The 17,066-nt window shown below is 50.6% G+C and overlaps 1 protein-coding gene across 1 annotated transcript in view; it reads right to left on the bottom strand.

Annotated features, from left to right (window-relative positions):
• LOC116955462 (uncharacterized) overlaps window positions 1-17,066 on the bottom strand; it is a 200,939-nt gene that overhangs the window by 126,049 nt on the left and 57,824 nt on the right. The window contains exons 8-10 of the mRNA XM_076052996.1: window positions 7,814-7,858; window positions 3,249-3,302; window positions 2,476-2,520 (exon numbers count right to left, since the gene is read on the bottom strand). Of these exons, the coding sequence (XP_075909111.1) occupies window positions 2,476-2,520; window positions 3,249-3,302; window positions 7,814-7,858 (144 nt within the window). The remainder of the gene's footprint in view (window positions 1-2,475; window positions 2,521-3,248; window positions 3,303-7,813; window positions 7,859-17,066) is intronic.

Here is a 17,066-nt window from a genome sequence, read left to right as displayed (position 1 = left end):
ACGATGTTGATGACGATGCTGGCAGTACGTGTATATGATGATGATGATGACGATGTTGATGACGATGCTGGCAGTAAGTGTACATGATGATGACGATGTTGACGATGTTGATGACGATGCTGGCAGTAAGTGTATATGATGTTGATGACGATGATGACGATGTTGACGATGTTGATGACGATGTTTGCAGTAAGTGTATATGATGATGACGATGATGACGATGTTGATGACGATGCTGGCAGTAAGTGTATATGATGATGACGATGTTGACGATGTTGATGACGATGCTGGCAGTGAGTGTCTATGACGATGACGATGTTGACGATGTTGATGACGATGCTGGCAGTAAGTGTATATGATGATGACGATGATGACGATGTTGATGACGATGCTGGCAGTAAGTGTATATGATGATGACGATGTTGATGACGATGCTGGCAGTAAGTGTATATGATGATGACGATGATGACGATGTTGACGATGTTGATGACGATGTTGGCAGTGAGTGTCTATGACGATGACGATGATGACGATGTTGACGATGTTGATGACGATGCTGGCAGTAAGTGTATATGATGATGACGATGATGACGATGTTGATGACGATGCTGGCAGTAAGTGTATATGATGATGACGATGATGACGATGTTGATGACGATGCTGGCAGTAAGTGTATATGATGATGACGATGATGACGATGTTAATGACGATGCTGGCAGTAAGTGTATATGATGATGACGATGTTGACGATGTTTATGACGATGCTGGCAGTGAGTGTCTATGACGATGACGATGTTGACGATGTTGATGACGATGCTGGCAGTAAGTGTATATGATGATGACGATGTTGATGACGATGCTGGCAGTAAGTGTATATGATGATGACGATGTTGACGATGTTGATAACGATGCTGGCAGTGAGTGTCTATGACGATGACGATGTTGACGATGTTGATGACGATGCTGGCAGTAAGTGTATCTGATGATGACGATGATGACGATGTTGATGACAATGCTGGCAGTAAGTGTATATGATGATGACGATGTTGACGATGTTGATGACGATGCTGGCAGTGAGTGTCTATGACGATGACGATGTTGATGACGATGCTGGCAGTAAGTGTATATGATGATGACGATGTTGATGACGATGCTGGCAGTAAGTGTATATGATGATGACGATGTTGATGACGATGCTGGCAGTAAGTGTATATGATGATGACGATGATGACGATGTTGACGATGTTGATGACGATGTTGGCAGTGAGTGTCTATGACGATTACGATGATGACGATGTTGACGATGTTGATGACGATGCTGGCAGTAAGTGTATATGATGATGACGATGATGACGATGTTGATGACGATGCTGGCAGTAAGTGTACATGATGATGACGATGATGACGATGTTGATGACGATGCTGGCAGTAAGTGTATATGATGATGACGATGATGACGATGTTGATGACGATGCTGGCAGTAAGTGTATATGATGATGACAATGATGACGATGTTGATGACGATGCTGGCAGTGAGTGTATATGCCCACGGACTGCATGGTGAGGACATGTACGATGTGGTCCAGGGGCACATACTCTCACCGCCAGCCGAGCCCTGCTCACCGCCGACATCCGCTGGAGCATCCGCCATGAACGAGGGCCCTTGTCCGAAACGTCGCCTGTCGTGTGTGTGTATATACATACTTTTTTTAAAGGTTTACACGAGCATTAATTTACGAACGCGTTGATGAGTGTTTGTTTGCCTTTGAGGAGTGTGATTCTGCTGCTGCTGCTGCTGTGTGGTCTAGCCTAGGGGGCACCCCCAGTGGTAGCTGTCCCTGTGTGTTAGTCTGTCAGTAGGGGAGGCGATGTCGCTGCTGCTGTGTGGTGTAGCCTAGGGGCACCCCCAGTGGCAGCTGTCCCTGTGTGTTAGTCTGTCAGTAGGGGAGGCGATGTTGCTACTGCTGCTGTGTGGTCTAGCCTAGGGGTACCCCCAGTGGTAGCTGTCCCTGTGTGTTTGTCTGTCAGTAGGGGAGGCGATGTTGCTACTGCTGCTGTGTGGTCTAGCCTAGGGGTACCCCCAGTGGTAGCTGTCCCTGTGTGTTTGTCTGTCAGTAGGGGAGGCGATGTTGCTGCTGCTGTGTGGTCTAGCCTAGGGGGCACCCCCAGTGGCAGCTGTCCTCGTGTGTTAGTCTATCAGTAGGGGAGGCGATGTTGCTACTGCTGCTGTGTGGTCTAGCCTAGGGGTACCCTCAATGGCAGCTGTCCCTGTGTGTTAGTCTGTCAGTAGGGGAGGCGATGTTGCTGCTGCTGCTGTGTGGTCTAGCCTAGGGGGCACCCCCAGTGGCACCTGTCCCTGTGGGTTGCGAAAGGCGTGTACGGGGTCCATGCGCCGGCCGTGATTTTTTCTTTCCCCGTTTGATTTTCTTTCACCCGTTGGCAATGCCCCTGACAGGGGATTGCCCGGCCACTTACCGCAGCTCCTTTAGGACCACGGCGGCCGACAGGACCAGGCAAACCCTAGGGAGAGAGGCGACGATTACCGCACACATCTACGGGGACAACGATCCACCCCCCCATAAGCCCTTAACGGGATGTCGGGGCAAGTAGCGGCCGCCTTTGTCTCCCCAGTGGCGATGTTTACTACACAACGCACCGGGTTACTCGTTTGAAGGCTGAGTCGACCTAGGAGAGGCCCAGGACCGGTTCAGATAATCGTCACCGGTGTTGGCCGTGAGCGGGAATCGAACTCGGGACGCCGGGTTCGTAGCGCAGCATAGCGCTAACCGCTACACCACCGCTCCCCATACACGGACACACACCAGCCACAGTCAGTCTCTGTCAAAAAATAACGTGGAATTTCCATCGCTTTTAAATACACCCGTCCCCACCAGAATCAGAATATTCGTACTGGAGGAATCCGAAGAGCTATAAAGCTCTTTTTCACACATACTGAGCAATCCGGTAGCGGAATGTTGCGATCGAGAATTTTTTTAAATTGTTGTTATTCGTGACAGCGATGCCGCGTCCGGCACACGACGCGGTGCCACCGGTGGTATTAACCGGGGCGGCCCGCCAGAGCCGAACCGGTGAACCGAACGGTGACCGATCCCACCGCTCGTGCCCCGTCACCAACACCAAACGAACCGCCCCACCCCGTGGTGTGATCCACCAACCCCCCCCCACCAAGTCAATCGTAGCAACGATTTCGAACCGGCAACAATGAGATCCCCGTAGTTTCACTGCACCTGCCTGCCAGGGTATCCTTTTGCGCCAGGATTCCCGTCAGATCCTCGCGGGCCCTAGCAAACGACACACACACACGCGCACACACGCGCACACACACGCGCACACACACACAAACACGCACACACACGCGCACACGCGCACACACACACACACGCGCAAGCGCACATGCGCACACACACACACACGCGCACGCGCACACACACACACACGCACACACACGCACACACGCACGCGCACACACACACGCACACACACACACGCGCACGCGCACACACACACGCGCACACACACACGCGCACACACACACACGCGCACGCGCACACACACACGCACACACACGCGCACACACACGCACACACGCGCACGCGCACACACACGCGCACACACACACACGCGCACACACGCACACACACACGCGCACACACGCGCACACATACACATGCACACACACACACGCGCACACACACACACGCGCACACACGCACACACACACGCGCACACACGCGCACACACACACATGCACACACACACACGCGCACACACGCACACACACACGCGTACACACGCGCACACACACACACACACACGCGCGCGTGCACGCACGCAGAACAACACATCATCATCGTCATCATCAGTGTCATCATCGTCATCATCATCATTATCATCATCGTCATCATCAACACACCGGTGGGCTAAAGTAGGGAACTATTTGTCTTTTGTCAACGTGACACTTTTTCACTGATTGGCCGTGTCGGGTGGTGGAGGGTTACGACACATTAATAAATAACGCGATCTGCTATCATTTGTGGGTGGCCCAGGGTGGCTTCTGAAAAAAAGCTGCAAGAGGCTCAGTGGGGCCTTACCTGGTAAAATAAAATAAAAAAATGTGTTTAGTTTTAGTAACATTAACCAGGGCATCAATATCCAACCGGTTTATTTTGCCTCTTGGCACGACCACCACCACCACCGCTACCACGGGGAGGGGAGTAGCGGCAAGGAGGTAATGAATGGAACACGAGCAAGGAATGGGAGAGGGAAGAGAGAGAGAGTGAGTGGTGGACACGGGAGTGGAGAACGAGCGGAGGAACGGGAGCACAGAGTCAGGAGAGATGAGGTGGTGGAGGAGAGGGAGGAGGAGGGGGAAGGAGGAGAAGGAGGAAAGAGGAGGAGGAAGGAGGAGGGAGGAGGAGGGGGAGGGAGGAAGGAGGAGGAGGAAGGAGGAGGAGGAAGGAGGAGGAAGGAGGAGGAGTAGGAGGAGGAGGAAGGAGGAGGAGGAGGAGGAAGGAAGAGGAAGGAGGAGGAGGAGGAGGAAGGAGGAGGAAGGAGGAGGAAGGAAGAGGAGGAAGGAGGAGGAGGAGAAGGAGGAAGGAGGAGGAGGAGAAGGAGGAGGAGGAAGGAGGAGGAGGAGGAAGGAGGAGGCGTCCGGGCCTCGACGCTGCTGCTGCACGGAGCGGCGTCTGTTTTCAAAAGGGGCGGCGAAGGGGAGAGGGGAGGCGTTCAGAGTGGGGGTGGCCACACGGCAGTCACGTGGTGTACTGGAGGCTTGAGCTGATGACTGAGTTGTGGAGGTGAGAGGTGCAGAGTGGAGCTGCCCACGTGGTGTACTGGAGGCTTGAGGTGATGACTGAGTTGTCGAGGTGAGAGGTGCAGAGTGGGGCTGGCCACGTGGTGTCCTGGAGGCTTGAGCTGATGACTGAGATGTGGAGGTGAGAGGTGCAGAGTGGGGCTGGCCACGTGGTGTACTGGAGGCTTGAGCTGATGACTGAGATGTGGAGGTGAGAGGTGCAGAGTGGGGCTGGCCACGCGGAAGTCACGTGGTGTACCGGAGGCTTCATGACAGCGGGGTTTCTCGAGTGCTAAAATGCGTTATTTAGATTGTTCAAACGCAACCCGCTCAAATATTTCGCTAAAAAAACACACACACATCCCCCTGAATAAATGTGACAAATATAACTTAAAAAAATAATAACATGAGAAAAGTGTCCGATTGCGAATGAAACGCCGTTAACCAAACACGTGTTTGCGCTTTCGCAAATAACAAAAATATTTTCTCGTAATTTTTGTTTTTATATTTACCGGTGACCCGAAGCGAGAATCATTGAGTTGGTCTGTGTGCTCAACAATCGCTGGGCCAAAGACCACGAAACCAACGCCCGGTACACAACCACACCTTTATATGTAAAGACACGACTGACCACTGTAAGAGAGACTGTTTAGACATTTCAAATGACCTCCCGTAGAGCCGACAGAGACCGACGGGGACCCAATTACCCTTCGCGAGCATCAATTGCTTACGACTAGCACCGCAAAACACACACACGCACACACAATGCGCGTGGCATTGTGCTTGTACTGTTCGCCTGTTTGGGGTTGTTCTCCGGTCTGACACTGGTGGTGGTGACACTCGGCCATCAAGAAGGCCGCCGCTGTGCCTGGCGTCCACCACGCGTGGCTCTTTAACCTACCACCACAGGGTTCAGACTCACCGTCTCGCCAGGTGCAACATCACTGTGGGGTTAGAAGGGGGTGCTTCCGATGATTTCTACTGCTTCAACATCACTGTGGGGTTAGAAGGGGTGCTTCCGATGATTTCTACTGCTGCAACATCACTGTGGGGATAGAAGGGGGTGCTTCCGATGATTTCTACTGCTGCAACATCACTGTGGGGTTAGAAGGGGGTGCTTCCGATGATTTCTACTGCTGCGACATCACTGTGGGGTTATAAGGGGTGCTTCCGATGATTTCTACTGCTGCGACATCACTGTGGGGTTAGAAGGGGTGCTTCCGATGATTTCTACTGCTGCAACATCACTGTGGGGTTAGAAGGAGGTGCTTCCGATGATTTCTACTGCTGCGACATCACTGTGGGGTTAGAAGGGGTGCTTCCGATGATTTCTACTGCTGCAACATCACTGTGGGGATAGAAGGGGGTGCTTCCGATGATTTCTACTGCTGCAACATCACTGTGGGGTTAGAAGGGGGTGCTTCCGATGATTTCTACTGCTGCGACATCACTGTGGGGTTATAAGGGGTGCTTCCGATGATTTCTACTGCTGCGACATCACTGTGGGGTTAGAAGGGGTGCTTCCGATGATTTCTACTGCTGCAACATCACTGTGGGGTTAGAAGGAGGTGCTTCCGATGATTTCTACTGCTGCGACATCACTGTGGGGTTATAAGGGGTGCTTCCGATAATTTCTACTGCTGCAACATTACTGTGGGGTTAGAAGGGGGGTGCTTCCGATGATTTCTACTGCTGCAACATCACTGTGGGGTTAGAAGGGGGGTGCTTCCGATGATTTCTACTGCTGCAACATCACTGTGGGGATAGAAGGGGGTGCTTCCGATGATTTCTACTGCTGCAACATTACTGTGGGGTTAGAAGGGGGGTGCTTCCGATGATTTCTACTGCTGCAACATCACTGTGGGGATAGAAGGGGGTGCTTCCGATGATTTCTACTGCTTCAACATCACTGTGGGGTTAGAAGGGGGTGCTTCCGATGATTTCTACTGCTGCAACATCACTGTGGGGTTAGAAGGGGGGTGCTTCCGATGATTTCTACTGCTTCAACATCACTGTGGGGTTAGAAGGGGGTGCTTCCGATGATTTCTACTGCTTCAACATCACTGTGGGTTTAGAAGGGGTGCTTCCGATGATTTCTACTGCTGCAACATCACTGTGGGTTTAGAAGGGGTGCTTCCGATGATTTCTACTGCTGCAACATCACAGTGGGGTTAGAAGGGGGTGCTTCCGATGATTTCTACTGCTGCAACATCACAGTGGGGTTAGAAGGGGGTGCTTCCGATGATTTCTACTGCTGCAACATTACTGTGGGGTTAGAAGGGGTGCTTCCGATGATTTCTACTGCTGCGACATCACTGTGGGTTTATAAGGGGTGCTTCCGATGAGTTCTACTGCTGCAACATCACTGTGGGGTTAGAAGGGGGTCCTTCCGATGATTTCTACCGCTTCAACATCACTGTGGGGTTAGAAGGGGGTCCTTCCGATGATTTCTACTGCTTCAACATCACTGTCGGGTTAGAGGGGGTGCTTCCGATGATTTATACCGCTGCAACATCACTGTGGGGTTAGAAGGGGGTCCTTCCGATGATTTCTACCGCTTCAACATCACTGTGGGGTTAGAAGGGGTGCTTCCGATGATTTCTACTGCTGCAACATCACTGTGAGGTTAGAAGGGGGTGCTTCCGATGATTTCTACTGCTGCAACATCACTGTGGGGATAGAAGGGGTGCTTCCGATGATTTCTACTGCTTCAACATCACTGTGGGTTTATAAGGGGTGCTTCCGATGATTTCTACTGCTGCAACATCACTGAGGGGATAGAAGGGGTGCTTCCGATGATTTCTACTGCTGCAACATCACAGTGGGGTTAAAAGGGGGTGCTTCCGATGATTTCTACTGCTGCAATATCACTGTGGGGATAGAAGGGGGTGCTTCCGATTATTTCTACCGCTGCAATATCACTGTGGGGCTATGTGGAGGGGGGGGGGGGGGAGGGAGGGGATGCAGAGTAAATGAATGTGGAGGGGTGTTTAGACTCACCGTCTCACCAGGTGAGCCCGGAGATCCCGGCCAGCCTTCCTGACCCTGCATCAAACACGCAAACCAAGCTCACATTATTATACGGCGACAATAAGACAAAGATCCCACACACAGACACACACAGACACACCACACACACACACATAATTGCGCACATACACTCCAAACACACGCGCCCCACAGGGGAACTCTGCTCGCCAAATTGCAAGGTCATGTACACTCGGGTTTTTATTAATGTCAATCTTTGACACGTTGCCAAAGCGCGTCACACACGCACACGTGACCACGCGCACACACAGCAGTGTGTGTGTGCAGCAGTGGGTGTGCAGCGGTGTATGTACGTGTGTGAGTGCAGTGGTGTGTGTGTGGTGCAGCAGTGTGTGTGTAGCGGTGTGTGTGTGTGTGCAGCAGTGTGTGTGTAGCGGTGTGTGTAGCGGTGTGTGTGTGTGCAGTAGTGTGTGTGTAGCGGTGTGTGTGTGTGCAACAGTGTGTGTGTGCAGCAGTGTGTGTGTCTGCAGCAGTGTGTGTGTGTAGCGGTGTGTGTGTGTGTGCGTCTGCGTGCGATACAAGACAAAGTTCCCCCGTGTTAGTAACCTTGACAGACCACGCACACATACACACGTCACGTGTGCCCGTGTGGGCGCGCGTGACCTGTTTTGGCACGTGTGCTTCACACACACACGTGTTGTGTGTAGCCTTAACAGACTGTAGGGGCAAGTGCTGTTCGCGAGCAGCGCCTATGAAGGCCGGCACGGCACACGAGGGGGTGGGTGGCCAGAACCACGCCCGGCCGCCTTTGTCTCCCTAATGACGATGTTTAATACACACTGCACCAGGTACTCATTTGAGGCTGAGCCTACCTAGGGGAGGCCCAGGACCGGTTCAGATAATCGTCACTGGCGTTGGTGGCCGTGAGAAGGAAACGGATTCGGGTCGCCGGGTTCGTAGCGCAGCGTAGCGCTAACCGCTGCACCACCGCTCCCCGCCGGCACACACACACACATGCTGACGAAGACACACACACATGCTGACGAAGACACACACGCTGATGAAGACACACACACATGCTGACGAAGACACACACACACGCTGATGAAGACACACAGACACGCTGACGAAGACACACACACACGCTGATGAAGACACACACACATGCTGACGAAGACATACACACACACTGACGAAGACACACACACACACTGACGAAGACACACACACATGCTGACGACGACACACACACACGCTGACGAAGGCACACACACACACTGACGAAGACACACACACACATGCTGACGAAGACACACACACACTGACGAAGACACACACACACATGCTGACGAAGACACACACACATGCTGACGAAGACACACACACACACTGACGAAGACACACACAGACACGCTGACGAAGACACACACATGCTGACGAAGACACACAGACACACATGCTGACGAAGACACACACACACACACTGACGACGACACACACACAGACACTGACGAAGACACACACACAGACACTGACGAAGACACACACACATGCTGACGAAGACACACACACACGCTGACGAAGACACACACATGCTGACGAAGACACACACACACGCTGACGAAGACACACAGACACATGCTGACGAAGACACACACACACACACTGACGAAGACACACACAGAACGCGTTCACTCTCTTTTTCTCAGAGCCAAACTCTTCCTGTCAAAAGGCGAACCCATACATCGACATTACATAAATCTGACTGTTGGGCCAGCTCTGTTCGCAAGCTCCTATTAAGGTTACCGGAGACCCGATAACATTATTGTAAGACGCCTTTCATTCATCCAGACAAGCCTTGCCAAGTCTCCGTTGACTCTTCCTCGGGAGGATTATGCTGCTGTACACGAGGGGGGAGACACTCAGAGACACAGAGACACAGAGACAACCCAGCACCATGCTGCTGCTGTACACGAGAGGGGAGACACTCAGAGACACAGAGACACAGAGACACAGACACACAGAGACACAGAGACACAGAGACAACCCAGCACCATGCTGCTGCTGTACACGAGGGGGGAGACACTCAGAGACACAGAGACACAGAGACAACCCAGCACCATGCTGCTGTACACGAGGGGGGAGACACTCAGAGACACAGAGACACAGAGACACAGAGACAACCCAGCACCATGCTGCTGCTGTACACGAGGGGGGAGACACTCAGAGACACAGAGACACAGAGACAACCCAGCACCATGCTGCTGTACACGAGGGGGGAGACACTCAGAGACACAGAGACACAGAGACACAGAGACAACCCAGCACCATGCTGCTGCTGTACACGAGGGGGGAGACACTCAGAGACACAGAGACACAGAGACAACCCAGCACCATGCTGCTGTACACGAGGGGGGAGACACTCAGAGACACAGAGACACAGAGACACAGAGACAACCCAGCACCATGCTGCTGCTGTACACGAGGGGGGAGACACTCAGAGACACAGAGACACAGAGACAACCGGTGGGGGAGACACTCAGAGACACAGAGACAACCCAACACCGTGCTGCTGTACACGAGGGGGAGACACTCAGAGACACAGAGACACAGAGACAACCCATCACCGTGCTGCTGTACACGAGGGGGGAGACACTCAGAGACACAGAGACAACCCAGCGCCGTGCTGCTGTACACGAGGGGGAGACACTCAGAGACACAGAGACACAGAGACAACCCAGCACCGTGCTGCTGTACACGAGGGGGGAGACACTCAGAGACACAGAGACACAGAGACAACCCATCACCGTGCTGCTGTACATGAGGGGGGAGACACTCAGAGACACAGAGACAACCCAGCGCCGTGCTCCTGCTGCTGTACACGAAGAGGGAGACACTCAGAGACACAGAGACAACCCAGCACCGTGCTGCTGTACACGAGGGGGGAGACACTCAGAGACACAGAGACACAGAGACAACCCAGCACCATGCTGCTGTACACGAGGGGGAGACACTCAGAGACACAGAGACCCCCGGAGACAACCGGTGGGGGAGACACTCAGAGACACAGAGACACAGAGACAACCGGTGGGGGAGACACTCAGAGACACAGAGACACAGAGACACAGAGACAACCGGTGGGGGAGACACTCAGAGACACAGAGACAACCGGTGGGGGAGACACAGCACTGCCGTTTCCTGGAATCCACCTCACTGAAGCCCTCCTCCCCCACGCCTACAGCACCTGGCAAGCCCTGGTGGTCCCCCATCCGAGTACTGTACGAACCAGGCTCAAAGCTGCGCTTCTGAAATCAACTCAGGAGCGTCTTCCCTTCTCAAATCACGAATGGGGGCAGCACGCTCTTGGCAGTCCTGGGCCAGCGGTGGGAATTCCACGTTCTCATGGCAGGAACCAGACTAGCCACAGGGCAACGAGTGAGTACGCAGAGCGGCTCACAATCAGAAGGGATGCGAGTTCAAATCCTGGTTCGGGGATTGAAGAGAGTTGGGGAGGTTCACTTAGCCCATCATCAACGTCATCACCATCCCTCCATCCGGGGGTCGATAAAATCAGTACGACTTTGTGGTGGAGTGAACAGTGTGGAGTGGGTTGTCTTATGGATAGACGCGCCCCCGCCACGGGAATGTGGAATTTCAATCACCGGCTCTGGAAACGGAGGATGAGCTCCAATGCCTCGTGAGAGCGACAGGAAATGACTCACTTGAATATTTATACATCGCCCTTAAGTGTTGAGTAAGCAGAAAAGAGTGCATTTGTACATTTCCAAATGGTACGTGTCACGAATTTTAAACATGTTGTGTGGACGTTTAATTTCTTACGCACCGTACGTAGCCAACCGTGCTAATCGGAGGTGCAGTGTTGAGTCTAAGGGCAGTGTTGAGTCTATGGGCAGTGTTGAGTCTATGGACAGTGTTGAGTCTACGGGTAGTTTTGAGTCTATGGGCAGTGTTAGTCTATGGGTAGTGTAGAGTCTATGGACAGTTTTGAGACTATGGGCAGTGTTGAGTCTATGAGCAGTGTTGAGTCTATGGGCAGTGTTGAGTCTGTGGGTAGTGTTGAGTCTATGGGTAGTGTTGAGTCTATGGGCAGTGTTGAGTCTGTGAGTAGTGTTGAGTCTATGGGTAGTGTTGAGTCTATGGGCAGTGTTGAGTCTATGGGCAGTGTTGATTCTATGGGCAGTGTTGAGTCTATGGGCAGTGTTGAGTCGATGGGAAGTGTTGAGTCTATGGGCAGTGTTGAGTCTATGGGCAGTGTTGAGTCTGTGGGTAGTGTTGAGTCTATGGGTAGTGTTGAGTCTATGGGCAGTGTTGAGTCTGTGAGTAGTGTTGAGTCTATGGGTAGTGTTGAGTCTATGGGCAGTGTTGAGTCTATGGGCAGTGTTGATTCTATGGGCAGTGTTGAGTCTATGGGCAGTGTTGAGTCTATGGGTAGTGTTGAGTCGATGGGAAGTGTTGAGTCGATGGGAAGTGTTGAGTCTATGGGCAGTGTTGAGTCTATGGGTAGTGCTGAGTCTATGGGTAGTGTTAGTCTATGGGTAGTGTTAGTCTATCGGCATTATGTACTGTATCAATGCAGAACTCTTTCGCACCCTACGTAGCCACCATCCGTGCTAATCAGAGGTGCGGGAGAAGGACAACAAACTAAACACAACAAAAAGCAGTTCTAAACAAATGAGTTTTCAATCGAGATGATGACTTTACAATAGTTTCAGTGGATTCCGAAAATTCGGAAAAGGAAGAACGTTCCAGACGGCCGCAGAAGCGCAGCCAAAAGCCGCTGCTGCTGCCGCTGCCGCTGCGAGGATGAGCGGAGATCGCGTGATCATGGTTTATTATTACATTGACGAGATCAGCAGCGAGGTATCGTGAGGTTCATTTCTGGCGAGCACTTTGTGTGTGTGTGTGTAACATTTTGTGTGTGTAACATTGTGTGTGTGTAACATTGTGTGTGTGTGCAACATTGTGTGTGTGTAACATTGTGTGTGTGTAACATTGTGTGTGTAACATTGTGTGTGTGTGTAACATTGTGTGTGTGTAACATTGTGTGTGTGTGTAACATTGTGTGTGTGTGTAATATTGTGTGTGTGTAACATTGTGTGTGTGCAACGTTGTGTGTGTGTGTGCAACGTTGTGTGTGTAACATTGTGTGTGTAACATTGTGTGTGTGTGTAACATTGTGTGTGTGTAACATTGTGTGTGTGTAACATTGTGTGTGTAACATTGTGTGTGTGTGTAACATTGTGTGTGTGTAACATTGTGTGTGTGTGTAACATTGTGTGTGTGTGTAATATTGTGTGTGTGTAACATTGTGTGTGTGCAACGTTGTGTGTGTGTGTGCAACGTTGTGTGTGTAACATTGTGTGTGTAACATTGTGTGTGTGTGTAACATTGTGTGTGTGTAACATTGTGTGTGTGTAACATTGTGTGTGTAACATTGTGTGTGTGTGTAACATTGTGTGTGTGTAACATTGTGTGTGTGTGTAACATTGTGTGTGTGTGTAATATTGTGTGTGTGTAACATTGTGTGTGTGCAACGTTGTGTGTGTGTGTGCAACGTTGTGTGTGTAACATTGTGTGTGTAACATTGTGTGTGTGTGTAACATTGTGTGTGTGTAACATTTTGTGTGTGTAACATTGTGTGTGTGCAACGTTGTGTGTGTGTGTGCAACATTGTGTGTGTGTGTGTAACATTGTGTGTGTGTAACATTGTGTGTGTGCAACATTGTGTGTGTAACATTGTGTGTGTAACATTGTGTGTGTGTGTAACGTTGTGTGTGTGTGTAACATTGTGTGTGTGTGACATTGTGTGTGTGCAACATTGTGTGTGTAACATTGTGTGTGTGTAACATTGTGTGTGTGTAACATTGTGTGTGTGTCTAACGTTGTGTGTGTGTGTGTGTAACATTGTGTGTGTGTGTAATATTGTGTGTGTGCAACATTGTGTGTGTGCAACGTGGTGTGTGTGTGCAACATTGTGTGTGTAACATTGTGCGTGTAACATTGTGTGTGTGTAACATTGTGTGTGTGTAACGTTGTTTGTGTGTGTGTAACGTTGTGTGTGTGTGTAACATTGTGTGTGTGTGACATTGTGTGTGTGCAACATTGTGTGTGTGTGTGTAACATTGTGTGTGTAACATTGTGTGTGTGTAACATTGTGTGTGTGCGACATTGTGTGTGTGCAACATTGTGTGTGTGTGACATTGTGTGTGTGTGTAACGTTGTGTGTGCAACGTTGTGTGTGTGCAACATTGTGTGCAACGTTGTGTGTGTGTAACATTGTGTGTGTGTGCAACATTGTGTATGTGTGTGCAACATTGTGTGTGTGCAAGGTTTTGTGTGTGTGTGCAACATTGTGTGTGTGTGCAACATTGTGTGTGTGTGCAACATTGTGTGTGTGTGCAACATTGTGTATGTGTGTAACGTTGTGTGTGCGTGTGTGCAACGTTGTGTGTGTAACGTTGTGTGTGTAACGTTGTGTGTGCAACGTTGTGTGTGTGTAACATTGTGTGTGTGTGCAACATTGCGTGTGTGCAAAATTGTGTGTGTGTGTGACATTGTGTGTGTGTGCAACATTGTGTGTGTGCAACGTTGTGTGTGTGTGTACAACGTTGTGTGTGTGTGCAAGATTGGGTGTGTGTGCAACGTTGTGTGTGTGTGTGTGTACAACGTGTGTGTGTGTGTGCAACGTTGTGTGTGTGTGCAAGATTGGGTGTGTGTGCAACGTTGTGTGTGTGCAACATTGTGTGTATATCATTGTGTGTGTGTGCAACGTTGTGTGTGTGTGCAACATTGTGCGTGTGTGTAACATTGTGTGTGTGTAACATTGTGTGAGTGTGTAACGTTGTGTGTGTGTGCAACATTGTGTGTGTGCAACATTGTGTGTGTGTAACGTTGTGTGTGTGTGTGCAACATTGTGTGTGTGGGTGCAACGTTGTGTGTGTGTGCAACGTTGTTGTGTGTGTGTGTGTGCAGCATTGTGTGTGTGCAACATTGTGTGTGTGTAACGTTGTGTGTGTGTAACGTTGTGTGTGTGTAACGTTGTGTGCGTGTGCAACGTTGCGTGTGTGTGCAACGTTGTGTGTGTGTAACGGTGTGTGTGTGTAACGTTGTGTGTGTGTGCAACGTTGTGTGTGCAACGTTGTGTGTGTGTAACGTTGTGTGTGTGTGTGTGCAAGGTTGTGTGTGTACAACGTTGTGTCTGTGTGCAACGTTATGTGTGTGTGCAACGTTGTGTGTGCAACGTTGTGTGTGTGTGTGCAAGGTTTTGTGTGTGTGTGGGTGCAACGTTGTGTGTGTGTGCAACGTTGTGTGCGTGTGTGTGCAACGGTGTGTGTGTGCAACGTTGTGTGTGTGTGCGTGTGAGCAACGTTGTGTGTGTGTGTGCAAGACTGTGTGTGTGTAACGTTGTGTGTGTGTGCAACGTTGTGTGTGTGTGTGTGTGCAACGTTGTGTGTGTGTGGGCAACGTTGTATGTGTGTGTGTGTGCAACGTTGTGTGTGTGTGTAACGTTGTGTGTGTGTGCAACGTTGTGTGTGTGTGCAACGTTGTGTGTGTGTGCAACGTTTTGTGTGTGTGCAACGTTGTGTGTGTGTACAACGTTGTGTGTGTGTGTGCAACGTTGTGTGTGTGTGTAACGTTGTGTGTGTGTGCAACGTTGTGTGTGTGTGTGCAACGTTTTGTGTGTGTGCAACGTTGTGTGTGTGTGTACAACGTTGTGTGTGTGTGGGCAACGTTGTGTGTGTGTGCAAGGCTGTGTGTGTGTGCAACGTTGCGACGGAGCGGTGGCGCAGTGGTTAGCGCACCGCGTTGCGAGCCCTCCGTTTGCCTCCTGAGTTCGATTTGCGTCAGCGGCGAACTGTTTATCAATCAATAAACAAGCTATTCAAGTAGCCTGCGTTCTCGATTTCCGCGTGAGAGTAATGATTTTAATTTGTTATTCATTCATTATTTTTGCCTGCCAGTCCTAATGGCTTTCTTGACGAATGTTATCCGCTGACATTTGTTTAACCACTCAAATTCTGGGCCGGTTTCGACCTCCTGGGTCTCATCAGCAGTCGGCCGTGCGGAACAAATACTTTTGGTTCGGCAGATGTCATTGGCACGAGCACTCCAGCTCTACAATGGGACCCTGTTCGACAGAGAAATGTATATATTGCAGGAAGAAAAGCATTTTATATATATTCTTGATTAGCACAAACAGTATTCATCAGAAACACACATCTGTGGCTCGAACCCAGATGTTCATAGGTTGCTGTAACAATGTTCAAATACACACATTATCCTTTGGAGACAACCAGACCCAGTTTCTAAACCAAAATTTCCGAGGTTGCTGGCTCAATGTTTAAACACATACATTATCCTTTGGAGACATGCAGACCCAAGGCTTGAAACCAGCTGTTCAAAGTTTTGCTGGTTCAGTGGCCTTACACAGAGACACCCAGACGCAGAATTCGAACTCAATTCTTCATAGTTGTCTGGTTCAGTGGCCTTACACAGAGACACCCAGACCCAGGGTTCGAACCCAGTTCATCATAGATGTCTGGTTCAGTGGCCTTACACAGAGACACCCAGACCCAGGGTTCGAACCCAGTTCATCATAGATGTCTGGTTCAGTGGCCTTACACAGAGACACCCAGACCCAGGGTTCGAACCCAGTTCATCATAGATGTCTGGTTCAGTGGCCTTACACAGAGACACCCAGACCCAGGGTTCGAACCCAGTTCATCATAGATGTCTGGTTCAGTGGCCTTACACAGAGACACCCAGACCCAGGGTTCGAACCCAGTTCTTCAGAGTTTGGTCGATCAGTGGTCTACCATGGGCTCAAGTGCATTTAAACGAAACACGTGGCCGACGTTGAGACTGTGGCAATGCCGAAGTCGATCGATATAGACGCGTCACTCGATTCTACGAAAGTTACGACCGGTGATAAAAAAAGGAGAGAGAAAAAGTAAAAATCGCCAAGGGCCGTAAGTCATCGGAGACACTGCGGTGGCATCATTCGTCTCTGTCCGAACGCAGCAGGCTCCCTCGTTGGCGAGGGAGGGGAATTTCATTCCAAGCTGCAATATAAATGTGTTACGGGTTACATCTCGCCCCCGTGCGAGATGTCAACTACCTCGCCTGGTATGCAGGAGGTTAACGGATCGTTCCCGACCCCGACGCCTGCTGCTGTATATTTGATAATGAATTGATATTGCGTTATTGACGCCAACAGCAATATGTTCAGTGTCCATGTCTCTCT

The sequence above is a fragment of the Petromyzon marinus genome, chromosome 59 (assembly GCF_048934315.1).
Source record: "Petromyzon marinus isolate PM22_M1 ecotype Great Lakes invasive population chromosome 59, UKy_Petmar_22M1.pri1.0, whole genome shotgun sequence".
NCBI classification, from domain to species: Eukaryota; Metazoa; Chordata; class Hyperoartia; order Petromyzontiformes; family Petromyzontidae; genus Petromyzon; species Petromyzon marinus.
The sequence above is the reverse complement of the archived record's forward strand: the minus strand, read 5'-3'. Positions and strand labels throughout refer to the sequence as shown.